General features: G+C 40.1%; 1 protein-coding gene across 5 annotated transcripts in view; it reads left to right on the plus strand.

Annotated features, from left to right (window-relative positions):
* The window catches only part of DOCK3 (dedicator of cytokinesis 3), a 467,343-nt gene that overhangs the window by 335,939 nt on the left and 103,956 nt on the right, over positions 1–27,448 (plus strand). For all 5 annotated transcript variants that reach the window (XM_056129948.1, XM_056129950.1, XM_056129951.1 and 2 more), the window contains exons 17-24: positions 368–474; positions 1,009–1,180; positions 2,338–2,435; positions 5,930–6,013; positions 7,206–7,306; positions 9,864–9,945; positions 18,524–18,694; positions 23,408–23,600. In XM_056129948.1, coding sequence (XP_055985923.1) covers positions 368–474; positions 1,009–1,180; positions 2,338–2,435; positions 5,930–6,013; positions 7,206–7,306; positions 9,864–9,945; positions 18,524–18,694; positions 23,408–23,600 — 1,008 coding nt within the window. The remainder of the gene's footprint in view (positions 1–367; positions 475–1,008; positions 1,181–2,337; positions 2,436–5,929; positions 6,014–7,205; positions 7,307–9,863; positions 9,946–18,523; positions 18,695–23,407; positions 23,601–27,448) is intronic.

The following is a 27,448-nucleotide window of genomic DNA, read 5'->3' on the forward strand; positions in this document are numbered from 1 at the left end:
AGGCCTCTTTCTCTATCTGACCTCAACACTGGATAGTCCACATTATCGTTGATTGTTTCCCTTAAATGATTAAACTGCTTAAAGAGCCCCTTATTTACCAATACCAGCAATTTAGTTTCTATTTAGTTCTAGTAGCCTGTGTACGTTGAAATATAATTTCAGTTCAGTTCCAGTTCTAGTGTATTTTTCATCATTCCTGCAGTCCTTGATTAATGTCCTTTGTTCCTTAATTAATGAAAATTCCTAATTAATTAAAGAAGGAAGGGACAAATAAATAAAGAGCATATTAGTTTGTTACAAGGTGAATGTATGTTAAAAAGCAAAGTTGGTGGCAGGGCAGACAACTGACATTTGACTGTGATTGCAGCAAAGGACAAAGGGGAAAAGAAACTCTTTGGCTTTGCATTCTCACCCTTGATGCGAGATGATGGCACCACTCTATCAGATGACATCCATGAACTCTATGTGTATAAGGTATGTAATCTGACTCTCTCTCTCTAACCCCTGTTCCCATGTTGCTTTTCATTGTGTGAGCCAAAAAATTCAGGGTAGTATGATGGTGGGTAAGAGCAGGACTGGCCATTGCTGTTTTCTAAATGCAGTGATTGGTCTCCCCTTGCAAGTAATGCCAATACATAATTTCCCACCTTCCACTCCACTAAATAATGAAAATCCACTACCAACCTCTGTGTTCCATTGTGTCCTTGGCCAGTATGTTCAGAGTCCCTGTATTTGAGATCATGTTATGTCATCAGTCACAATATTGCTGCCCTCTGAGGTTGCCAGCACATCAAGTAGAGGCCATATGCATACCATGTTCTCTTAAAAGAGGCACCCAAGCTATTCTGGGGAGTTTCTGAACTGAAAGGACTTTTCTAGGAACACCTGAAACTCAAGGTCCTGCATCAAGAAAATTAAGAGTAAACATTAACACAGAAATTCTCTGGTGCCTTGTAACATATGTCCTGGTTTAGGAAAAAATTATATATTCTCTACTTTTGCCTACAGTGTGATGAGAATAGCACATTTAACAACCACGCTCTGTACCTGGGCCTACCCTGCTGCAAAGAGGACTACAATGGCTGTCCGAATATACCCTCTAGCCTCATCTTCCAGCGCAGCACCAAAGAGTCTTTCTTCATTTCCACCCAACTCTCCTCCACCAAACTCACCCAGAATGGTAGGTGATTGTGCTGAAGGGTGGCATGATTCAGTCTTCTCAGTTCATGCTGGTTACATGTTGCTGATTATATTAGCACTGTCCTCCCATTGTTCATCGATTTGCTCGAGCGGGCCCAGTAACGTCTCCATTGTGAGAATTGTTGTTACTGTGTTTGGCATATCGAATATGTCACGGGTAGCTTGCCAGGCTTTGCCATGCGGGTGAAATACTCTCGGTAGCTTGCTGGGCTCTCCGAGAGGGGCAGAGGAGTCGAACCCGGGTCAGCCGGGTTTGCAGCGGACAAGGCAAACACCCTACCTGCTGTGCTGTCTCTCCATCCCCTGATGTATATTAAGGGATTCGAAAGTTACTACATTTTTATGCTATGGTTATGGAATTTTTTTTGTTTGAATTTGAAGGAATTACTTGATAGTAACAGCCAGCCTACAAGTTTTTTCATGTTTTTAACAGCACCAGAGTGCATTTCCAAAGTTCACAAATGTGTCTTTGGTCTTTTATTTTTCTGAAACATTATTTCAGGAACTGCTGTCACAGTCCCCCCGTTGTTCATCAATTTTCTCGAGTGGGCCCAGTAACATCTCCATTGTGAGACTTGTTGTTACTGTGTTTGGCATATTGAATATGTTATGGGTAGCTTGCCAGGATTTTCCCTGCGGGCGAGATACTCTCGGTAACTTGCCGGACTCTTGGAGAGGGGTGGAGGAATCGAACTTGGGTCGGCCATGTTGGTCTGCATGCAAGGCAAATGCCCTACCCGCTGTGAGCTAAAGCTTTCATGTTTGAGTTTCAGCCATATGGATGATTGAACACCCATCCCTCCACCAGTGTACATTTTTCACCACCAATATCCACCACCAGTATCCCTCCCCACCCATCCCACTCCTTCCCTTGCCTCTATGGCAGATAATTTACCTCTTAGTCTCTCTTTACTTTTTAGCATTATGGTTTGCAATACAGATACTGAGCGGCCATCATGTTTTGTCCTTTATCTACTTTCAGCTGTGTCTTTGGTCTTGGTTTCAGCACTGAAAAGGCTGTTTATAATGCTTATACCTATTTCTCTTTCTCTAGTTTGCTTTTGTCCTCAGCTGAGAGTCTGGGCTTCTCTTGTCTTTTGTGTGCCAGGGTTCCCATCTTTTGTGTTTACTTTCTAGTGGACCTCCTTGCTCTGTTGAAATGGAAGGCTTTTCCAGACCGGATCATGGACATACTAGGGCGACTACGGCATGTCAGCGGCGAAGAAATTGTTAAGGTATAATTTTCATGCATCTTATGCATTTTTTCTGAATTGGAATTTGGGATAAAAGGCTTTACTTTTTCCTTAGTCCCTGCCAGTAGCTTCTAATATCATTTCTCAAAATTTGTGATGGATTTATTAATAATAATGAAGGATTTCCCCCTTTCAAAAAGTCTCAGACTTAGTTAGTACATGTTAGCAGCTATATTTAGGTTACAAATCTATTTTCTGACTTGTTTTTCTTTCTATAAAACAAAACAGTGAAAATGTCAGTGGCAAACACATCCACTTAGAAACAATCCCATTACTTTCTTCTGTCTGCATTCCTTTAGGTCTCATTGCTTTCTTTGGTCTTTTTCTCATTTCTCATTTTCCTTACTTTGGAATCCTTTACCACAAACACAGCTTGACGTCTTTCTATAGATGCTCTCTTGGTTGTCTCTAAGTACTCTAAATTATACTCTCCATTAATTTGTAACTGCTGATTTGTGCATTCTCTCTCAGCATCTATATTTAGGAAACCTTTTGTGCTCCCTTCCTCAATTGCTTTTTCCAGTTACCTTTGTGAAATTTCCTAAATAAGGAATGGCCTTATCAAGCTGACTGCTGCACTCTCCCAATCCTTATGGGGTTTCTTTGTACTGAACACTGCTCACCTGTCTGAGAAAACTCTCAGGCACTTTCTCAGGCTCAAGAAAACTCTCAAGCACTTTCTGGTAGTAGTGAAAAGCCAAAAGGTGTATTCTACACAATAGTTTGAACTCTTCCTGAGGAAATGGAGGTGTCAAATCAGTGGACAGTAAGATAGAGATTAAATATCTACCTTAAGTTTTCTAGGGAGGTAAATAGTTTAAAGAAATTTACTTAGGGAAAGGAAGGACAGTGAGAGAGGAGAGGAGAGGAGAGGAGAGGAGAGGAGAGGAGAGGAGAGGAGAGGAGAGGAGAGGAGAGGAGAGGAGAGGAGAGGAGGGGGGAGGAGAGGAGAGGAGAGGAGAGGAGAGGAGAGGAGAGGAGAGGAGAGGAGAGGAGAGGAGGGGGGAGGGGGAGGGGGAGGGGAGGAGAGGGAAGGGTAGTGGAGAAGAGAAGAGAGAACTTAGACTTCTTCAGGGTGGAAAAAGCTTTTGAAAGAAGTTATATACAGATTTTCTAAATGGAATAAGCCTGTAGTTTTCTTCATATATAAAAGTTAAACTGGGTATTGTCACAGGAGAAAATCCATGGACTTTTGATGATTTTTAAATATTCTTAGGTTCTCCTATAACTTATGAGGGGGTCCACCTTTGTATGAATGGTGCCTTAGTTTATACATATGAGTGGTGCTTCCATTTCTCCAAAGAGCTAAATTTTATTCCTCATGCCTTTGGGCTAGTTCAGGACTAGAGAATTTCTTCTTAGTTTTATTATGTCCCCACAGCTCATTACCAGGGTCCCTAGTTTTTGAGACTGAAAAATATCACTGCCTCCAAAATCCCCCCAGAGAAAGTTCACCACTTTAAATCTTTAAGGGGTATATGGATGATGACCTATAACTGTTTCCTGTTGGCAGAAGGTGTGGACCCACCTTAAATATCTTTAAAGGCACCTCCAAGTGTCTTCTCATCTCTGTCATTGCAAATATCAAATCAAGGACAGTTTTAAAGTTTAGGAAGTATGAAATTTTTTAATCTGTTGATTAAGAATCATACATTTTAAAAAGAATACAAGAAAACTAATACTAAGATTCTTTTTGGGGGCTGGAGCTATAGCACAGTGGGTAGGGCGTTTGCCTTGCACACAGCCAACATAGCCAACACAGGTTCGATTCCCAGCATCCCATATGGTCCCCCGAGCACCGCCAGGAGTAATTCCTGAGTGCATGAGCCAGGAGTAACCCCTGAGCATCGCCGGGTGAGACTCCCCCCCCCAAAAAAAGCAAAAAAGTAAGATTCTTTTTACTTCTAAATGTAGCACTGTAGCACTGCCCTCCCATTATTCATCAATTTGCTCAAGTGGTCCCAGTAATGTCTCCATCGTGAGACTTGTTGTTACTGTGTTTGGCATATTGAATACGTCATGGGTAGTGTGCCACGCTTTGCCGTGCAGGCAAGATACTCTCAGTAGCTTGCCGGGTTCTCCCAGAGGGGCGGAGGAATCAAACCTGGCTCGGCCTGGCCAGCTGCGCACAAGGCAGACACCTTATCATTGTGCATATATATATATATATATATATATATATATATATATATATACTGGTTGATATTTTATATATATATATATCCACATAAAATATCAACCAGTAAACAGGCCAAGTATTTTTTAAAGTCTGATCTTTTCAAGTTGGAGTGTCATGTTCCTGATGACTGAATATCGTACCAGCTTTCTTTATTTTTTTATCGATAATTTGTCTCAAGTCAGATAGCTAAGAATGTAAAAAAGAGTATGCTAGCATTATTTTTTCAGTTTTCATAGGAAGATTTAAAGCATACGCAAAATAAACAGAATAATATAAAAAAATTCTCATGTACCCATTACCCAACTAGCAATAATTATTATTGACCCATGGCTAGTCCTACCCATCATCACTCCATGAAGTCTTTCACCTTATATTGTTTTAAGATAAGGCATAAATGTTGCTTCGTTAAATTGCATTTGATCAACAGAATGGTATTTTATATTAAAAGACTTAGCAGTCATGAGCATTTGTTATTTTTTCCTTGTTTTTGGTAACTTCAAAAGAAGAATGCTTGAGGGATATGTACCAAGGCTCTCTCTCCACTCTGGAGAAGCCCCCATTCTCTCTTGAGCATCTCTCTCTCTTTCTCTCTCTCCCCTCCTTAAAACTTACAAATAAAATCAGTTATACGTCAAAAATGCTCAAAATAAATGATGCTTTTAGATATGTTATGCTTATTTACAGTTCTCAGCAGCAGCATTTGTCCTTTTCCTAGGATACTAATTTCTAGTTCAAGAAATAGTTTCTGTAAGTAAAGCCTAGCTTCCATCTCCTAATCCTAATGTCTTCTGTGGAGTGAAACTCTAATAGAGAATAAAGGATTACTAAACTCTTTAGTAATAAAGATCCAAAAGAGCAAGCTGTTTTTCTTAAGAGAATTTTTTTATTAGAATCTCTTGACTTTTATTTCAGAATTGCAATTTTATAAGAATGTTCTGTTTTGATGTTGATAATCAAATTCAGGGCCTCATGCATGTGAAAGTACCATGGAGCAACATTCCTGGTCCTTCAGTCCTTTGTTTTTTGATAACTGCTCTTTTCTTAAACATTTAGTTAGCACTTTTCCATCAAGAAGAGCTTTCTAGATCTCTTTCAGGTCCTTCGGACTGTAAGAAAATAACTCCTAGATATTCCTTAGCAGAGTAGATATAGAGTACTAGTTATTATTTTTAAGTGGTAGTTTGAGATCAGAGATCTTTGGTTTGATTTACTGAAAGATTGGTCATTGGTGTATGATAGTTTGGCCATGTGTACAAGGTTTCAAGACCTAAGCCCTCTGATTTCTATGCTGTTGCAGTTTCTGCAGGACATCTTAGATACACTTTTCGTGATTTTGGATGATAATACAGAGAAATATGGACTGTTGGTGTTTCAGTCTTTGGTGAGTCTTACCTTCCCTGCTTTTTTAATTAACTATACTGTAATATAACGTTTTGATTTAATAAAATGAATTTATTAGACTGAATCATCACATGATGTAGCTGTTTCCAATAAATATGGGGCTGAGAAGTATCATCCAAGGAAGATTGACCAACACAGGTAGATCCCTAAAGATCCTGTTTTTGCTGAAAGTAGACTATAGACAAAACATGATTGCCACTCAATGCCTCTCTTGCAAACCACAACACCCAAAAGGAGAGAGAGAGAGAGAGAACAAAAGGGAATGCCCTGCAACAGAGGCAGGGTGGGATGGGGGGATGGGGAGTGGGAGGGATACTGGGACCCGTGGTGGTGGAAAATGGGCACTGGTGGAGGGATGGGTACTTGATCATTGTATAACTGAAACCCAAGCACAAAAATTTGTAAGTCTATATCTGTACCTCATGGTGTTTCACTAATAAAAATAAATAAATAAAGATCATGTTTTAAAATTTTAGCATGATCAAAGCCAGGTCACTTTATATTTTTGACACTGAATTTCATCACTATTGCAGGGATACCTCACCCTTGTGATAGATATTTTTACCAACAAAAAGCCCAGAGACTAATATAAGAAAATACTTTTTTCATTTTCAAAATGGGGTATATGAGTCGAGAGTGCTGGGAGTGGGAAATATAAGTGCGGCCACCCGCCTAAGAGAAGGCCATGCCCACTTTTGAGGATGCCACGCCCCCTGCGTGAAGGCCACACCCCCAGCCGGTCCCAGGGACTCAATGACCTAGGATCCTGCAGAAGAGGGCGCTGCAGCAAGGTGGGCCTGCGGTCTGGCTTTCTCACCCAGTGATGCTTAGAGGTTACTCCTGGCTCTACACTCCAGAATTACTCCTGGCGGTGCTTGGGGGGCCATATGGGATTCCAGGGATCAAACCCAGGTCAGTCGCATGTAAAGCAAGTGCTCAACCCTCTATACTATTGCTTTGGCTCTGCAGTGGCCTAATTTAAACACACTCACATACACACACACACACACACACACACACACACACAATTTTAATTTTACATTAACTCCCCATGGGAAACATTAAAGAAATCATTGACCGTTTATCATTTTTTTAAAAAGTAAAAGTTGTGATTCATGTGAGGAATAAGTCTGAGACCTTCGGTGAGCACTAGTATCCTTTGTCTTTCCTAGGTATTCATCATCAATCTTCTTCGAGACATCAAGTATTTTCACTTTCGACCTGTAATGGACACCTACATCCAGAAGCACTTTGCTGGAGCCCTAGCTTACAAGTAGGTAGCATTTGGCATCATTATTAAGACTTGTGTTTTAATATAAAGATAGAATGTATTTGTTCTGAGATCATACCTGATGATAGGGGACTATGCCATTTCAGAGATTAAATCTGAGCCTATTGTATATAAATCGTGTACTCATCAGCCCTTTGAGTAGTTCTCGGGCCCAATATATATAGAGAATTTTTTTAAAGTTTAGTGGCAATCATATTTTGTTCAGCTAACCTTAATGTTTTTGTTTATTTCTGATATTAAGAGAAAAATGTTTGATTTTTCATTATTTATGCTATCTGTAAATTTTCAGCTGGCATTTTAAGCATAGCACATTACACATTTTCATACTTCTTCTGAGAATGGCAGACTTAAATATGTCTTGCTTGGTGTTGGAGCAATAGTATAGTTGGAGCACTTGCCTTACACATGGCTGACCTGGTTCAACACCCAGCACCACATATGGTCCTCGAGCCCAGCTAGGAGTAATCCCTGAGTGCAGATCCAGGAGTAAGTCCTAAACACTGCTGGGTATGGCTTCCATCAAAATAATAATAATAATAATAATAATAATAAATATTTCTTTTCCCATGGAAAACATAAATAAATATATAACACACAAATAAATGTCAAAGAAAAAATTCTAGCCAATATAAAAAAATATGATTGGTAAACACGATCAATCTAAAACTTCCAAAACAGGTTAGATCAATAATTCAATAGACTAAGTGCATACATAGGAGGCAGGAGACAAAATTGAGTCTCAGTACTACATGGTTCCCAAGACAACAAAAAATGACCCCAAGCACCAAGCTGGAAGTAGCCCTGAGCACTGCTGGTGTGAATCCCAAATAAAAATTAAAAATCATTAAAGCAATTAAAGTGTCTGCTTTCTTCTTTTGAACTAACACAATATTTGAAAACATACATTAAAACCCTAGTGTCAGGTTAGAGAGGTAATTCAGGGTTAAGGCACTTTCCTTGCACTCAGCTGACCCAGCTTTATGTTCCCAGTGCCACATATAGTCTCCCAAGCACCTCCAGGAATGATCCCTGATCACAGAACCAGGAATAAGCCCTGAGCATCATTATGTATGGCCCCCTCCAAAAACAGACACTTTAATGTTGCAAGACTGGAACCATTGTACATGCTGCCTAGAGAGTAGGTGCTGTGCTATGTGCTTTGCATGTGTCGTCTCAGTAGAATTCACATTAACCAAGATATACTGCTTTCCCTCTCCATGTATTGAGTGAAAAGAATGAAATACACAGAGAGTAAATAACTTTCTCAAGGATACAGATCTAGAACCATAGGTTCACCTGTCATCTGATTAGGAACTTCCCTCTTGACCTCTGTGCTGTATTACCTTGTAATACAGCTATTCTACTGTCAAGCTATTCTACTTATGTGACTTTGTTCTAGAGAAATGAAATCATTGAGATGGACATTGAACAAGCAGAGACATAGAACTATGCATCATTATTCAGTCTATTAATCTTTGTTGCATGTTCTAGAGACAGCAATTTTAGACAAAACAGAAATGTATATGTCCAAGACTTTGGGGAAACTTTCTTAAAAATTTTTTTTAAAAAATTGTACTGGGGCTGGAGCAATAGCACAGCAGGTAGGGTGTTTGCCTTGCACACGGCCAACCTGGGTTTGATTCCCAGCGTCCCATATGGTCCCCTGTGCACCGCCAGGGGTAATTTCTGAGTGCAGAACCAGGAGTAACCCTTATGCATCACCGGGTGTGACTCAAAAAGCAAAAAAAAAAAATTCTATCAGGAACACTGATGTACCAAGAGTAGCACACAACATTTGATGGGGTTTAACAAATATGTTAGTAATCTCTTATACAAGGGCTTAATGGCTCCAGGGTGAAATAAAACAATCTTTACACACTTTCCTCTAAGGAAACTTTATTGGATAATTTTTAGCAGATTATTCATAACAAGCAATACAAAAATAATTGTTTTGATTCTGCTTTGGGTTCATGGTTTGGGATTTGGGGTGGTGAGAAAGTGCAATGGTGGTGGGATTGGTGTTTGAATATTAAATGAATTATTGTGAACAACTTTATGAAAATAAAATAAAATAAATTTTTTTTTAAAAAGTGATTTGGGGCCAGAACAATTCAGCAGCTAGGATGCTTGCCTGTGTGCGGGCCTTCCCCAATTCAATCCTCAGCACCCCATATCGTCCCATGAAGCCCTGCTAGTAGTGATCCATGAGCATAGAGCCAAGAGCAAGAGCAACCCCTGTGCAGTGCCAGGTGTGCTTCCCACCCCTAGCCCATAACACCAAAAAAAAAAAAAAAAGTTTTGGAAAGAATGGGGGGGAAAATTATAATAATTGCTAATTAATGTTTGGCAACTTTTTTGTCAATGAGTAGTATCATCTGGTCTCAGATGATCCATAGTTCCTCAGCTGTATTGGATCTATCATTCCATTGAGTTCATCAACCAGATGTTATTTCTTATATGCCTAACTCAGGATAGCACATACTTAAGGCTGCATTACTTTGGGACTAAAGTGGATGTCTGGAACTGTTCTCTTTCCCAGGGAGCTCATCCGCTGTTTGAAGTGGTACATGGACTGCTCAGCAGAACTGATTCGTCAAGATCACATTCAGGAAGCCATGCGGGTAATTATTGACCTCACTATACAAAAAAAGGGCCCACCTTGCATTTTTTGTGAATAATCTCAATGGCGTAGTATGTAGGACAAGTATTGCCATCCCTCTACTATGGCCAACTTTCCAGAAAAACCTAATTCACGTAATTCTCCTTTCCTTACCTTGATTTTGCCTCCAGAAGAATTTTTTAATGGTAGTAACTTTGGTTAATAATATAACATAGGTTTAAGATATAAAGCATTATAATTTTACATCGATATGTACTGCATAATACATTATGCTACCAAAAATATAATATCCACCCACCCTCATGTTAAATGACTGCTTTTCATTCATCCAATTTATCCAGTCCCTGTGTCTTCCCCAATGAAAACTACCATTTTGTTCTCATAAATTAATACTTTGGTTTTGTTTATCTATTTTCTTTATCTTGAATACAGGAATAGAGTACACAGTATTTATCTTTTTTCATATGACTTATTTTTACTTAGAATAATGCCTTTTTGGTTTATCCAGGTTGTCACAATGGTAAGACTTCATCTTTCTTAAAAAATAGCTTGACATTATTGTGTAATAGACAGCATCTTATTTAATGATTCATTCATTGATGTTTCCCATGATGCCTATTCCTGGTAGTTTTTATGTTAAAGCAGGAGAAAGAACTGATATGTACACAGCTCCTGGCCATCACTCCTGCCTTTTTAATGAGAGGTATCAGTTTTTTCTTCTATGACGAAAATGTCATATCTCCTCCAAGCAAATGTTGGTGCACCAACATCATAATAATTTTTCCTTCTTCAGTTGACAACTAAACATTGTTTTGATTTAATTTGTGGTCCATACCCAGGAGTAGGGTCTACTCCTGGCTTGATTGCTCAGGGGTGGCTTATGACAGTGCTCAGGTGACCTTGGAGTGTTAGGAATCAAAGCTGGGCCATGTGCAAAGCCTGCACTCCAGTCCTTTGTGTTATGTCCCTACCCATAATTGTTTTTAGAACTGTTTCAAGTTATAAGAGAGTTGTGGAATAAGACATATAGCACATGATTGCCTGTGTGAGGTTGTGAGCTGGAGCCCTGGCATTGCTCAAGGTGATCTCTGGAACTGTCATATGTGATCGTCAGTACCACAACCAAGCATGGTAACCAAGCAAAGCCGGCAAGCTACCCATGACGTATTCAATATGCCAAAACACAATATGCCTATACCACAAAAAAATATACCATCCCAGGGTTTGAGGGCTGTGACATCTGTCACCCCATTTATCACCAGGGTTGATTTGGCTGATTGGCTGGCTAAGTGGATATACCCTTCCTCTGTCACCACTCCAAGTGCCTCCCTCCCAAAGCTGCATGCTTGGTTAAAGAAGACAACCTTCCCTGAATATAAACTAACTGTTCTTCAGTCAAGAGTATGTGAGTAGCTGCATTCCCCTGCTACAACCTCCAAACAAACTCTCAAATATACAACCTACCAATCTCTCAAATATAAATATAAAATATTTATAAAAAATAAATATAAATATAAACACTACAAATATAAAAATGTAGAGGCCTCAACTACACACATAATAAAGTTACTTTATATTTTTTTTTAATTTAAAAAATAATAGGTTCAGAAAGCCTGAGAACAGACATATGAATAAAGGAACTATCGTACATCTACACAATCGAATACTACACAGCTGTTAGGAAAAATAAGGTCATGGAATTTGCCTATAAATGGATAGATTTGGAGAGTATCATGCTGAGTGAAATAAGTCAGGAGAGGGACAGATATAGAATTACTGCATTTATTTGTGGAATATAATAAAAAAAAAACCCAAACAATATGACACTAATACCCAATGCCAGGGAAAATGGGCCAGGGGGACTGGTCATTAGTTGGTCAGTGTTGTGGGGGATGGATGGTAGTTAAGATAGAGGAGGATCTGCTATGACTATACTAGTTGGAAATGATCACTCTGGACAAGACTAAGTCTTGAAAGCAGGTGAAAGGATATCCATAATAATCTTTCAGCATCTGTATTACAAACCATAATGCCTAAAATGAGAGAGAAAAAGAGGAGGAGAGTGAGAGAAGAGAGGTGCCTGCCATAGAGGCAAGCTGAGTGAGGGGATAGCTTGAAGGGGTGGAAGGGAAAGTAGAGACACTGGTGCTGAGAAATTACACTGATGGTGGTATGGGTGTTAGAACATTGTATGACTGCGACGCAATCATGAACAATTTTCTAATGCTCTATCTCACGGTGATTCAATAAAAAAAATTTTAAACAAAAAATAGGTTCAGTAACAGTTGTCCTGTAACTCTGTATATCATTACTATTAATGTAAACATTGTTGGAATCTTATACACAGACTATAATAAAAACAAACTTTTTGATAAAAATATTAGTTACCCAAAAAGGGCTGGAGTGATAGCACAGCAGGTAGGGCATTTGCCTTGCATGCGGCCAACCCGGCTAACCCGGGTTCGATTTCTCTGCCCCTCTTGGAGAGCCCGGCAAGCTACCAAGAATATCACGCCCACACGGCAAAGCCGGCAAGCTACCCATGACGTATTCAATATGCCAAAACACAGTAACAACAAGTCTCACAATGGAGACATTACTGGGCCCGCTTGAGCAAATCAGTGAACAGCGGGAGGACAGTGCTACAGTGCTGTTTACCAAAAAAATATGATTTGACAGGGATATTAATTTCAAGGGCTAAGCACATGCCTAACATGCAGAAGCTCCAGGCTAAATTTCTGACCATTCATAGTCTTTTAAGTACATGGAGGTGGTCCTGAAGCACCCAAAGCTTTGCTTGGGAGAGCCCCACCACCAAGAAAAAAAGAACTGTTTTAAGTAAAAAGAGCTGAGTGAATATTCTCTGTTGATATGTTGAGATAATCTTAAAGCCTTGGTCTTTATTGATAACATAGGTGCCCCATGGCAATATATCCCTGTTTAAACCAGCTTCCTTCACATTGTTGGGCAACTCTAATTTATAGGGGCCTATCCTCATTAGTGAATTAACTCTGCTTTCTAGTGACTTCATGACTACTTCTACTCTAGAAATCAGCTGAGAGTGTCCATCCGTCTTTTGTTCCATAGTTTTCCAGATGGCTATTGGAAGAAACTTGTGGTATTCATCAGCAACTCACTTAAAGCAAATTCTTGCTTTCTGTTTTAAGCCTTGTCTTTCTTTGCACTTAAGTTACCTTTTTTTTGGAAAGGGAATGGGGGTATCTCTCAGGTGTTTCTCAGGAAACTTTGATTCTTAGTGTTTTTTAGTTTTCCAATGTTTAGTGCCAAGGGCCAAGGATGAAGTGTTACTTGGTCCCTACCTTATAGTGCATACTGTTGACTGGGCCACCACAGTAGTTCTTGGTGTTCTTCCAGGCTATGTTCGGTAATAATCAAGGGACTATGTGTTGTTGGGGATAGAATTGAAGTCAGCTGCATACAAGGCATATGCCTTTACTCCTGTATCATCTCTTTGACTTCTAGAGTTACTTTCTTTAAAAATAGCTTTTTTAGAGCCAGAGAGTTAATATGGCAGGTGCACTTGCCTTGCACACAGTAGATCCAGGTTTGATTCTTGGTATCCCATATGATCCCCCGAACCCACAGGAGAGATCCCTGAGTGCAGAGCTAAAAGTAAGCTCTGAGCACCACAAGTTGTGGCCCCAAAAATTAATTAATTAATTGATTAAATAAACAGAAGGAACTTTTAAAACGATGTATTTCCTACCCCTCTATTTAGCAGTAGAGTAATAGCAAAAAAAAAAAAAGAAAAAAAAAGAAGTGGTGCTTCTTTTTTTTGGTATCACATCATCTGTGCAAAGTACTCTTGGATCTGTAATTTCGTTATTCTTTTCCATATGGTGACAGATAAAAGTGATGTTTCCTCAAGCATTTTCTGATGAAGAGGCAAAATCAGATCATAAATCTCTTTGCCCCTGCTTCTTTTCTTTTCTGCACATTCTGTAAAATTTCAAAGCCAAAAATCTCACTTCTGTGCTCCTTCATACAATACATGTCTTCAGAGGAGTCAGCATCTGGAATAGGCATTAAAATGGCAAAAGGAGTAAGACCATCCCAGTGTTCTAAGGGTAAACAGGCACAAGCACAGCTGTAGTACAGCATTCTGGGTAGGTTGTGAGGGTAGGGTCTGGTTTCTGGTCTCCTCTGTGCCCCACCATTTGTCAGGTGTCCTGTTTATTTCAGGGGATAAAAGTTGCACTGAATGCAAAAGTCAGTGTGAATCTGTAAATTATTTAAGGATACGATAGAAAGTATCACAGAAGAAACTGCTTTTCATAAGAACCATTCATTCATTCATTCATTCTTTTAGTCAATATTTTGTCATTCTTTCAGTCAATATTGATTCCTTCCATGTTTACTAGCCCTTGAGGACCCAAGAGGAAAAAACCTAATTCATCACACTTTCAATGTAATGTGGAAAACAAACACATACATAAAGTCAATTAGGAAAAAATGAGTACTATGTCAGAAATAAATAGGATCATAGGACTGGAGAGGAATGTTTACCTTTGATCTAGAGTTTAGGGTAAAACCGTAAAATCAGTGAAATCAGTATAAAGAGCTATGAGAAAAACATTCCAGAGTGAGAAAATATGTTTAAGTCTGGATGAGAAAGAATTTAAGTTTTCAAGTAGCAAAAAAAGTGCCTCATGTGACCAACACAGGGGCTTTCTAAAGTCAGATTGGATATAGAAAGTGACGGAAAGGGACAATAAAGGCTGTTTCCAAGGGGTCTGGCTTCATTATTATAGCTGATAGCAAATTACCTATGATGGTGTAGAATTCCTGAAGAAGACCAATCTTGGGTGAGAAAAAGAAAGTTTGGAGCACTTTTCTTCTTGATCTTACCCTTCCAACCTGTTTTTTTGGGGGGGATGTCACACCCAGCGATGCTCAGGGGTTACTCCTGGCTTTGCACTCAGGAATTACTCCTGGCGGTGCTTGAGGAACCATATGTGGTACTAGGAATCGAACCCAGGTTGGCCGCGCACAAGCCAAACGCCCTACCCACTGTACTATAGCTTCAGCCCCTCTTCCAACCTGTTTTACTTACTTGATCACTTGATATCCCATTACTCATCAATTTATTCAAGCGTGCTCCAGTAATGTCTCCATTCATTCCTTTTGCATGCTAGTGTGGCTCAATGGCATCTGCTCGTTCTAGGAACATGAAGAGCTTCAAACCGATTGTTCAGGGTCTTGACGAAGAAGTCTTTTGACGTCCCGTGGAATCCAGTTGGTAATGGCTCTAGTACAGCGGTTGTCTCTAAATCTCATTACATGTCCAGCCCATCTGATTTTCGATGCCCTGGAAAACGATACGGCATCCCTGATTCTTGAGCATTGACAGAGGTCGGAACTCCGGATTCTTTCTCTCATTTGAGTGAAGCGTGATACTCCAAGCATAGCTCTTTGATACTCCAAGCATAGCATTCCTCTTTGAGACCCAAATAGCGTTCTCATCCTGTTTTCGTAGGGCCCAGGTCTCTGAGGCCCAGGTCTCTGAGGCGTATGTTAATGCAGGAAGAACAGTGGAATCGAAGAGATGTGCTCAGAGCTGGAGGTTCTTCATCCTCTTAGCTATTTCTTCAACGTTCTTGAAGGCGTTCCAACCCGCTCTCTTCCTCCTGCGCAACTCAGGTGCCAGGTCATTCGTCACGTTGACTTCTGAGCTAGGTACACATAACTGTTGTATTCGGAGATGGTCGTTCCATTGAGAGTGAACGGAACGTCAGGAACAATGTTTCTCATGAACATTGTCTTTGTGAGATCCAGCTGTAATCCGACCTTTCCACACTCATGGTCGAAGTCGGTCAGCATTTGTGTGGCTTGGCTTATGTTTGGTGTTATTAGAACGATGTCATCAGCAAAGCGGAGGTGGTGTAGTTGCCGACCATCTATCTTTACTCCCATTCCTTCCCGTTCCAGTCGTCACATGACGTTCTCGAGGGTGGCACTGAAGAGTTTCGGTGAAATAGTATCACCCTGCCGAACCCCTCTCTTGACATGGATGATCACTTCTTTGAAGAATAGTGAGATCACAGCTCACGGAGGATCCTGATGTATTGAGTTTGAACGCCCTGACTGGCTAGGGCTTCGATGGCTGCTTCTGTCAACAGAATCAAAGGCCTTCTTTAAATCAATGAATGTTAGACAGAGCAGCATCTTGAACTCCTGAGAAACCTCAATAAGTTTGGTTATCGTGTGGATATGGTCGATGGTGCTGAATCCTTTTCGGAACCCGGCTTGCTCGCATGGTTGTCCTTCATCTAGTGTTCTGCCAATCCTATTCAGGATGACTCGAGTGAACAGCTTGTAGATGACAGACAATAGGCAGATTGGGTGCTAGTTGCCAATGTCGTGGATGTCTCCCTTCTTGTATAGTAGTAGAGTCCTGCTGGTTTTCCACTGGGACGGAACCTTGCATTCAGACAGGTAGCATGTGAAGAGCCGAGCCAAAAAAAAGGTAGGTTTTACTTACACCTATAACAAATATATCTAGTACTAAGTTTCATCAGGCCATTTCCCCTTTATCAAAATCTCAGCATTTAAGTCCTCTTGGCCAAACTGTGCACTATAGCACTGTCCTCCCATTGTTCATTGATTTGCTCGAGTGGGCACCAGTAACGTCTCCATTGTGAGACTTGTTGTTACTGTTTTGGGCGTATCCAATACGTCACGGGGAGCTTGCTGGGCTCTGTTGTGTGGTCAGGATACTCTTGGTAGCTTTCCAGGCTCTCTGAGAGGGACGGAGGTTAAGCCCGTATATAAGAAAATACAAGTAAGTATGTTAAAACCAAACACATATATGCTGCTTTAGGTGCATCAGTGGACTAGACTCAAAATGGTCTAGATTTTAGTGATAAGAAAATTAATTTTCTTTTAACATTAGACTATAAAAAAGAATTTCCAGATTTATGCATTAAAGACAATTAAAAGATACTATAACAGAAGCTGGAGCATTTATGGAAATGAGGCACTTCTACAGAATCTTATAGTAAAAGCCTTAGAAGACATATTTTTCTCAATTTTTCTTTCTCTAATGACAATTGAGGACCACAAATTTTATTTTTGTTTTGTTAGTTCTTCTAGCAGATGAATAGGCTATGAAAGATCATTTGGAAATTGTCTCCTATCAGAAATATATATATGATCTATCATCTATATATCTATCCCTTTATTTTTTCAAGTAACTGATGCCATTATTTGATCATTGGATAGGTTCCAGTATATCTGGTTTTCTAGTGTATGAGAATCTCTGCTATTTCTTTAATTAGAAATCATTGTCTTGGATCTTAAATTTTCTTAGAAAAGAATTAATCTAGTCATTATCATGATCCAAGTTGCAGGGACTCCTTAGAATATGATTCTGCTCCCAGAACATTTTATGGGAACTTTTTCCTCAGTATTGTTCAAGAACTGTTCCTGGCTGGTGTTCTGGTCTTCAAGAAGCCAAAGAGTAGTGTCTCAGTCTTCCAGCTGTTGTGCAACCTGGAGTAAGTTTTCTCTGAATTTGACCACAGGAAAGAAGACTGGCACTCTGTAAGGCCCAAGATATATAATTATATGTATATATACATACATATATACGTATATATATATCATAGATACAGAAGACTCGTTAAAGAATTTTTGTGCAAGAGGCAGAGGAAAAGTATAGTGGGTAGGGCACTTGCATTGTACACAACTGATCCAGGTTCAGTCCCTAGCATCCCATATGGTCCCCTGACTACCACCAGGAGTGATTCTTGAGCGTAGAGCCAGTATACCACAGGGTGTGCCTCCCACAAAAAAAAAAAAAAAGAATTTTCATGCAGGAGAGATAGTACAGGAGTTAAAGCAATCGCCATGTATGTGGCCATCCCTAGCACAACATAATAGTTCACTCAGCACAGAGCCAGAAGTAAATCCTGAGCATCAGGACTGGGTGTGTCTAAAACACAGAACAAAAAATAATTCTTAATTCTTGGAATAAATTCTTGGAATAGATTAATGAGTTTTATATTTTTGCCTTTGGAGCTTCTTTCCAGACATCGCAAAAAAAGTTAAGAAAAACTTAATTTTATTTCTATCCTACCTGTTCTTGAATTAAGCTACTTCTATTGTAGTCTGTTGTTACTAACCTCCAGGACCTCATCAAAAATTGAAATAATTTTGGGGCTGGAGCGATAGCACAGCGGTAGGGCATTCGCCTTACAAGCGGCCAACGTGGCCGACCCGAGTTCGATTCCTCCGCCCCTCTCGGAGAGCCCGGCAAGCTACCGAGAGTATTCGATATGCCAAACACAGTAACAACAAAGTCTCCAATGGAGACGTTACTGGGCCCGCTTGCTCGAGCAATTTAATGATTATCAGTAACAACAGCTTCTATCCAGTGATCTTTTGAGGAAAAAGTTTGAAAATTAAATAAAATTTTTATTTCTATAGAATGAACAATTTTAAATGTTCATTGTCTGATTTTGGTATCAAATTTGACGTTATTTTGCCTTTCATTCCCTTTCATATTGGTTCCTACCCATTTTAAAACCTCTCAATTTCTTTTCCTCCCACACATCTAGGCCTTGGAGTACCTTTTCAAGTTCATTGTACAGTCAAGGATCTTGTACTCACGAGCCACCTGTGGAATGGAAGAGGAGCAGTTCCGGTCCAGCATCCAAGAACTTTTCCAGTCCATTCGGTTTGTGCTCAGTCTGGACAGCAGAAACTCAGAAACACTCCTTTTCACTCAGGTCTGTGAGCTTCAAGGAATGTTTGTGGCCTGAAAGGAAGTTTTTTTTGTTTTAGCAAGTGGTTTATTTGTCCTATTTCTGGCTTAGTGAGGCCTCGGCAGACTTTGGCATGCTGATTAAGAACTTTATAGAATAAAATGCTGATTTTATTTCAAAGACCTCTCTGCCTTTGAAACCAAATGTGAAATAGCTCAGTGTTGTTGGCTTTCGAGTTTTGTTTGTTTTTGATGAAGAACAATGTTGTTCTCAGGAACATACTCAATGACAGATTTTATTTAGCTGCCATACTATTGATTGTTTATGAATGTCTGATTTATAACAGACATTTAAAATGTCTTGGAGATTTTGTTCCTAGTCATTAATTTAAGAAATTTAGAACAGGGACCAAAGTAATACAGGAGTTAAGGTATAAGCCTTGCATGAAGCCAACCCTCAATTAATCCCCAGCACCACATGGTTCTCTCAGCATCACTGGATTTAGCCCTGGAGACCCCTTGCAGTCCTGAGTGTGCACCTGAATGTGTGTTCAAGAACATTCAGGATGGCCCAGGTAATCTCTGCCGTCACAGAGCCCAAGAAGAGCATCCTCAGATCCTGATACTGAACCCCCAGCCTGGCTCACTGGAGGTGGCCTTTGGGTCTTTTGAGCTCCTCCTGGGAAGCCCTCCCAAACTAAAGAAAAAGAAAATGTTTAAATAATATATGTCTATTCTAGGGGTTAAGAATGAAATTGTTTGAGGCTAGAGAGATAATACAATGGGTAAAGTGCTTGCCTTGCACGTGGCCAACCTGGGTTCAATCCCTGATATCCTAAATGGTCCTCCAAGTGCCTCCAAGTGCCTCCAAGGAGTGAGTCCTGAGTGCAGAGCCAGGAGTAACCTCTAAGCATTGCTGAGTGTGACCCAGAAAGAAAACAAAAGAATGAAAGTTTGGAAACAGCAGAAATTCATATAATTATTTGACAAAGAATTAAGTTGATATTCTTTTAGAAGTGCCAGTGTGGGAGGGATATTTGCTTCCTTATCTGTACCATTTCCATGCACCTTCATCTACAAAGGAACAAGAATATTGTTCCAGTCATTTCCCCAATAACAGAGATTTATTTTTTTAATCTCAGAATTTTATACATTGGATTACATTTATCTGATTTTTTTAAGTCAGTTACTTTATCCTAACCTGTAAAAAAAAAGATTTCTTTCATGTCCATTCACTCAGTTACTGTAAGATTGTCATTAATGCAAATGTATGATTGAATATTTCATTTAAAAATCGATGAGCTTTGACTGGGTGCATTCTTTGCATGCAGGAAATCCAAGTTAAATCCCCAGTACATGGTCCCTTGAGCACCTCTGGGAATGATCCCCAAGCACAGAATATTACTGGGTAGTAGCTCTCCAACACAACCGCTGTACTCTTTACCTCTGTGTAATGAGTATATATATATATATCACTACACACTATGGCTCAAAAAGAGAAACAGAAATAGAATAGACTTTTTGTGTTGTCTCTATTTTTATTTGTCTTTTTACAAAGACAAAAATAACTTGTACTTGTTAATTTTTGACAGGTTTTTGGTCTACACCTGGCTCAGGTACTCAGGGCTTAATCCTGGCTCTGTATTCAGGAATCACTCCAGGAGGGCTTTGGGAACCATGTGGGGTGCTGGGGTCAACCCTGGGTCAGCCAATTACAAGGCAAGGGCCTTACCTGCTATACTATCTTTCCAGCCCTTTTGATTTAGATCTAAGTAGTATTAAGGTTTAAGTGTCCATCTGTCTTGGTGCATAAATATGGGAAATTTTACCATTTAAGAGAGTAAATTAGCTACTCTTTGTTGTTAGTTATAAAAATCTTGCTTTGCCCCATTTGTCTTTGTATATATCTGCTTTTGTTATTATATTTTGTACTGATTCTGAATACTACAAAACAGATCTCACTGATAGCTCAGGGAGTTGTAAATCATACAAGTTTTGTATACCTGGATCTGATCTGAACATAGTGTAACAGCCCTACTTCCCTAATGGCATAAAATATTGATCAGTATCTACTATCTGATGAAGAGGACAAGGAAAACCACCTCGTCCTACAGCCCCCTCACCACACACCCATAAACACACACGCCACACACACACTCACATAATAGGTAATTATAAAGAATGCATAACCCTTCCTTTGTCAAAGGGTTTGTCCCTTTTCTTTTGTGAATCTTGAGTTAATGATGTAAGAGTCCGAGAAGCAAGAAAAGACCTCCAATTTGCCTCTTCTTTTTAAATAGAATGAGAATAATATTTTTGAAGGCCTGCTGTGTATCAGACACTCTCTTGATAATTATATATCTATATTTCTCATATCAATACCAGACTATTTATTAAATATTCTTTATTTCTTCAGTTAGCAAAATGAGAATTAGATAGTAACTCACCCAGGGTTATGTGGTAGAGAAGTGGTAAAGCTGTTGTTTGAACTCATATTCAAGTGGGATTTGTCCTAATTCCAAAACCCATTATCTTTCTTTTATGGTACTCCCTCTCAGAGGCTCTGGAAATAACACCTTGTCCTCAGGGACTTCCTTCATGTACCTACCAGAGCTATGATTCTAAAACAGAACACAAACACACATACTACATTGCTTACCTGGGCAAATCTATGTCCATACTGCTAATCTATGTCAGAATTATCAATAATCATCAAGAGTTTGTGACTAATTCCATCCACACATTCTCCGTCCTTTTGGATTTACACTTGCATTTGCCAGGAATTATGTTAAGGAAATAATTCACAAAATCTTCAGATTTCATGACTTCAAATTAAAGTCTCTATCCTGAAGTAATGGTCTAGTCTCAGAGCTGAATTACTGTGCAGGGCTGTGAGTAGAGTTCAGCTAGTACTACTTGGACATGCTCAGCTATCTCTACCATATGTTCTTTGAGAGGTATCTGGCTTGAATTTGGAAACTCAGACCTACTGAGATTGGAAAGCCAAGCACTTGAAAATGGAGACAGACAAAATTAAATAGTGACCAGAGAGCTAGGACAGCAGGTAGGGTGCTTGGTTGCACACACCAAGCAGGATTTAATCCCTACTACTACATATGAGTGATAGCACAGCCGGTAGTATTTACCTTGCACACTCTAGCTGACCCGGGTTCAGTTCCTCTGCCCCTCTCAGAGAGCCCGGCAAGCTACTGAGAGTATCTCGCCTGCATGGTAAAGCCTGGCAGGCTACCCTTGACGTATTTGATATGCCAAAAACAGTTAACACGTTTCACAATTTGTTGTGAGGTGTTACTGGTGCCCGCTCGAGGGGCAATGGGAGGAACAGTGCTACTACATAAGATCATGGCAGAGCTGGCAAGCTACCCGTGGTGTATTTGATATGCCAAAAACAGTAACGAAAACAGGTCTCATTCCCCGACCCTGAAAGAGCTTCCAATACGGCAGCGTTGGGAAAAATGAGTAAGGAGAGGCTGCTAAAACCTTAGGGCTGGCGAGATAAGTACCAGGAGGTTCACTCCATGGCCGAGAAGCCAGCTGCTCATGCTGGGGGAAAAGGCAGCTCAGATAGAGAAGGGAGCACCAAATAAAGAGTGTTGGGAGGATCCTCCCAGGATGAGAGATGCATGCTGAAAGTGGACTATAGACCGAACGTGATTGCCACTCAATGCCTCTTTTGCAAACCACAGCACACAAAAGGAGAGAGAAAACAAAAGGGGATGCCCTGCCACAGGGGTGGGGTGGGATGGGGGGATGAGGGGTGGGAGGGATATTGGGAGCATTGGAGGTGGAAAATGGGCACTGGTGGAGGGATGGGTACTCAATCATTGTATAACTGAAATCCAAGCACAAAATTTGTATGTCTATAACTATGCCTCATGGTGTTTCACTAATAAAAATTTCAAATGAAATAAAATCTTAGAGCTGGGACAAATGGAGACGTTACTGACACCCGCTTGAGTAAATCAATGAACAACAGGATGACCGTGATACAGTGATACTACATATGATCCCCCACCCCACCAGAAGTAATCCCTAACCACCGAGCCTAAAATAAACCCTGAGCACTGCAAGGCATTGCCCAAAAAACAGACCAAAAAAAATCCTTTTTTTGTTTTATTTTTAATTTTGTGGTCCAGAGACTAAATTCAGGGTCTCACAGACAGGATGCATGCACTCTACCTCTACACCACATTCCAAAAATTTCAATTAAATCCATCTTTTCAACAAAATCATTTGTGAGAGATCCAGAAATATCTTGGCAGTTTACAAAAATTTGAAGTGTCCTATCTCTCAGCAAATTGTCATGTTTCCTTCTTATTCTTCTTTCTCCAAGAAGCACTTCTTGCCCAAAGAGCACTGTAAGAATGAATAGATTCAATGAATAAGACAAAGCCCACCCTTCACAGGAGTGCCACAAACTTTTTTTCAGCCTCTCACTCCTACCTGTTAATGACTGAGCATAAAAGTTAGGCACATACCTGGGGGCTGAAGCAGTAGTATGGTAGGTAAGGTACTTACTTTGCACACAGCTGAACCAGGTTCGATCTCCATCATCCCATTTAGTCCCCTGATCACTGCCAGGAGTAATTCCTAAGTGCAAATCCAGGAGTAAACCTTGAGCATCGCTGGGAATGGAACCTAAAACAAAAAACAAACCAAAAAAAAATTAGACACAAACCTAACTCTGACTAACCACAGTTTCACTTTGTTTGCACAGGCTGCGCTCCTCAATTCCTTCCCAACCATCTTCGATGAACTGTTGCAAATGTTCACTGTGCAGGAAGTGGCAGAGTTTGTGAGAGGAACACTGGGGAGCATGCCCAGCACTGTACACATTGGGCAGTCTATGGATGTGGTAAAGCTTCAGTCAATTGCCAGAACTGTGGACAGTCGCCTCTTTTCTTTCTCAGGTAAATCATCTTGGGATGAGGGTCAGATTCTCTTCCTTTTCAGGGTGGTAGCTGTGTGGTGTAATCAAATTTAAACCATCATACACAAAGCCAGTAAGCCACAAAATGAAATTTTTATTTAACTGTATTAGAGAATACAATTATATCATAGGTCTGTTGTCTAAGTTTATTCCTAGATATCCACATCCTGGGGCATGCCCATGGGACAGCTGCAGAGCAACCCTCCATGCCCACAAGTTTAGCCAACCTCTTAGAATGAGACTTGCCACACCCAGGTTGTAAAAGCAGAAGAAAATAAAGGGAACAATAGGGAAAGTTCTAGTTCAAGGAAATAAGGAAAATCAAAGATATATAAGAGAGAGGCCCTGAGGACTCAGTGTACTTTTTCAGTTTTGTTTCTCACCAGAAAGCTAAATCCTATTTCTTCTCCATGAGGGAACTTCTAAGGATTAGACAATAAGGTATGTAGGGAGCCCTCATGTTACCCAAGAGATCAGGGCAGTATAGCAAATATCTTCAGCAGCTCAGAGTTGCCTTTCTGAAAGAATCTCCAGATTCATCCCTGAAACTTTATTGAACATGCTCAAATTCAGCCTTGTAGTGCTACCAAATACTCAATGGCAAAAAAATTTTTTATTTAGGTACTGTGATTAATAATAATGTTCATGGTGGTTTCCTGTAGGATAACATTGGTTTGTCCTTTCTGCCTTGCCAGGGGGAGCTTAGGTTTATTGGGTTACTCCCATCACAGTGCTCCCGAGACACTCCCATTCATCTGTGTTTATCTGTAACCTCTTTCTTTGTGCTCTACTTCCCCAGTCAACTTTATCTCCTAATCAGACTCTGTTAAACTTGTAAATATTGCTTTACTCTTCTCCCTGTGTACTTTGCATAGTCAATTCAGAGCAATGTCCTTTTTTTATAGACACAGGAAGACAGTTAATGCTATGCTTTTGTAACCTGGGAGTTAATTGACTCTGAATAATATTCACTCCTGGGCATCTGTTTTCTCAACTTAAACCTCAGTTGCCATTTATTCCATTCTCCCCATGCGCCTGTTCCAGTCTCACTAAGCTCCCCATCCCAGCCTCCTCCTGTTCCCCTTGCTGGTCTCTCTGCACTTCAGCTTGCAGTCCTGGTCTCTCCTCTAGTCTCTCTCAATGTCCCAACCTTGGCAACCATACCTAGGTCTGGTAGCACAATCAACATATCAAAAGAGGGTATGTTGTATGCAGCCAGGAGCTCCAGCTTAAGGGCAAAAATACCACCTAGGTAATCATTTAAACATTCATCATAATTCTACAATAGTCATTTAAACATTCATCATAATTCTACATCTTAATATTAGTCATTTTGTATGGACACAGTAAGTAACACATTAAGCTTGTAGGGTGGCTCTCCTGGGGACATCTCGCTATAAATCCCAGACTACAGTGCTCAGGGCAGATTACTCTTTCCTAACCCTAGCAGGATCTTAATCCAGTTGTTACTTTTTGGATCATAACAGATTTGTCCATGACCATGCTCTTAACTTATAGTTAGTATCATGGCACTTTGGCCTGGTCCATTTTGATGCCAGGGTAGCTCGCAGCTTGCCCTGGGTCCATTCAGTCTCTTGTCGGGACCCTGCTTTTGGGGTGCTCGGAAGTAAGGGCAACTGAGGCTTACGTCGAGAAAACAGATGCCCAGGAGTGAAAATTATTGGAGTCAATTAACTCCCAAGTTACACAGGCATAGCATTAATTGTCTTCCTGTCTTCCTGTGTCTATACAAAAAGGACAGTGCTCTGAATTGACTATGCAAAGGACATAAGGAGAAGAGAAAAGCAATACTTACAAGTTAACAGAATCTGATTAGGAGATAAAGGTAATTGACTGACTGGGGAAGCAGAGCACAAAGAAAGAGGTTACAGATAAACACAGAGGAATGGATGTGTCTTGGGACCACTGTGATGGGAGTAACACAGTAAACCTAAACTCTCTGTGACAAGGCAGAAAGGACAAACAAATGTTATTCTACAGTTTCTCGTACATATAATTCAGCAACACCCTTATCACCACGGTACCTACCTCCTTCTCTCAAAGACCCCAATGCCCCTCCCACCTTCCACCGACTCAGTTGTGTTCTCTTACTATGTTGTCTTTGGAGCTATGTTGCTACCTTGTGTATCTTTAAGTCCCATATTCTGAGTGAGATCATTCTGTATCTCTGTTCCTTTCTTTCTTACTGACTTCACTCAGCATGAAAATCTCTAGTTCCATCCATGTTGCTGCAATTGCATGATTTCATTCTTTCTTAGAATTGCATAGTATTCCACATCCACACCATCACTTGTTGTTCTTGTGCTTTTTGATGTGCACAGGTACCAGTCTCTATGGTGTGAGTTGATATTTCATTGTTGTTTTGATTTGCATCTCCCTGCTAATTAGTGATAAGAAAATTTTTTCATATGCCTCTTTGTCATTTGTATTTCTTCTTTGAGGAAGTTTCTGTTCATTTCTTCTCCCCATTTTTGATGGGGGTTGGATGATTTTTTCTTATAAAAGTCTACCAGCACCTTATGTAAAGGTAAAGGTAAAGGCCCTCCCGTTGATCGTCGATTTGCTCGAGCAGGCCCAGTAACGTCTCCATTGGAGACTTTGTTGTTACTGTGTCTGGCATATCGAATACTCTCGGTAGCTTGCCGGGCTCTCCGAGAGGGGCGGAGGAATCGAACTCGGGTCGGCCATGTTGGCTGCGTGCAAGGCAAACCCCTACCGCTGTGCTATCGCTCCACCCTTATGTATCTTTGATATTAACCCCTACCGGTTGAGTTTCGGGTAAATAATTTTCCACTGGCTGTCCTTGTATCAGAGACATTTCCTTTGAGGTACAGAAGCATCTTAATTTAATGTAAGCCCTAAAACGAAATGAAGAAAAAACACTTGCACCCCTATGTTTCTTGTAGCACTATCCACAATAGGCAAAATTTGAAGATAACCCAGTTGTTCAAGAACAGATGACTGGATAATGAAACTATGATACGTATACACTATAGAATATTATTCAGCCATAAGATAAGATAAACTCATGAAATTTGCTGCCACATGAAGTGACCTAGAGAGTAAAATTAGTCAGAGTGAGAGAGTGCCACAGAATGATCTCACTCATATGCGGGATATAAAGAAATATAATGGTGAGGTAACAAATACCCAAAGACAAAGGAAACAAAGAATATGAGAACTGGTATTCAGTAGGAAATTTGCCACTTGGGGGACAGTACTACACAGGACAGTGAGGGGCAATATCTGTGGTAGAGGAAAACATTAAATTGGGAGGAGGAGGTGGTACTGGAAGGTGGTAAAGTGTTATTTATGAAACCCTATCATACACACACACACACACATATATATTATATATATATATATATAAAGCCTCTTGTAGAAGCAGATTGGTAGACTGGTATGAGGGAGGCAAGTGGGAGGGGAGCGGTGGTAGAGGAAAGTGCACACTGGGGAAGGAAATGGTGTTGTAGCATTATATTCCTGAAACCTAATTATGAATAACTGTAATAATCCAATAAAATTTTTGATCAGATATAGTACTTTAATATTGCATAATCAGTGGCCATGTAAGTTGCAGAAATTCAGAAATATTATCATAGTTGTATTTCACTTTAAATCTTCTTGCCACACTATACAGTAAAGGCAGAGAGGTCATTGGCCCCTCATTTTGATTTGGAGGGAGATAAATCCCATAGACAAAGGCAATTTGGGTAAGGTCTTAGATTTTAAAAAAGTTTGAGTTAGGGTTCAACCTTCTTGAACTCAGGGTTCTAAATATAATCACCTCCTGATAAAAATGCTATT

The sequence above is a fragment of the Sorex fumeus genome, unplaced genomic scaffold (genome assembly GCF_029834395.1).
Source record: "Sorex fumeus unplaced genomic scaffold, SorFum_2.1 ptg000072l, whole genome shotgun sequence".
In the NCBI taxonomy this organism is placed as follows: domain Eukaryota; kingdom Metazoa; phylum Chordata; class Mammalia; order Eulipotyphla; family Soricidae; genus Sorex; species Sorex fumeus.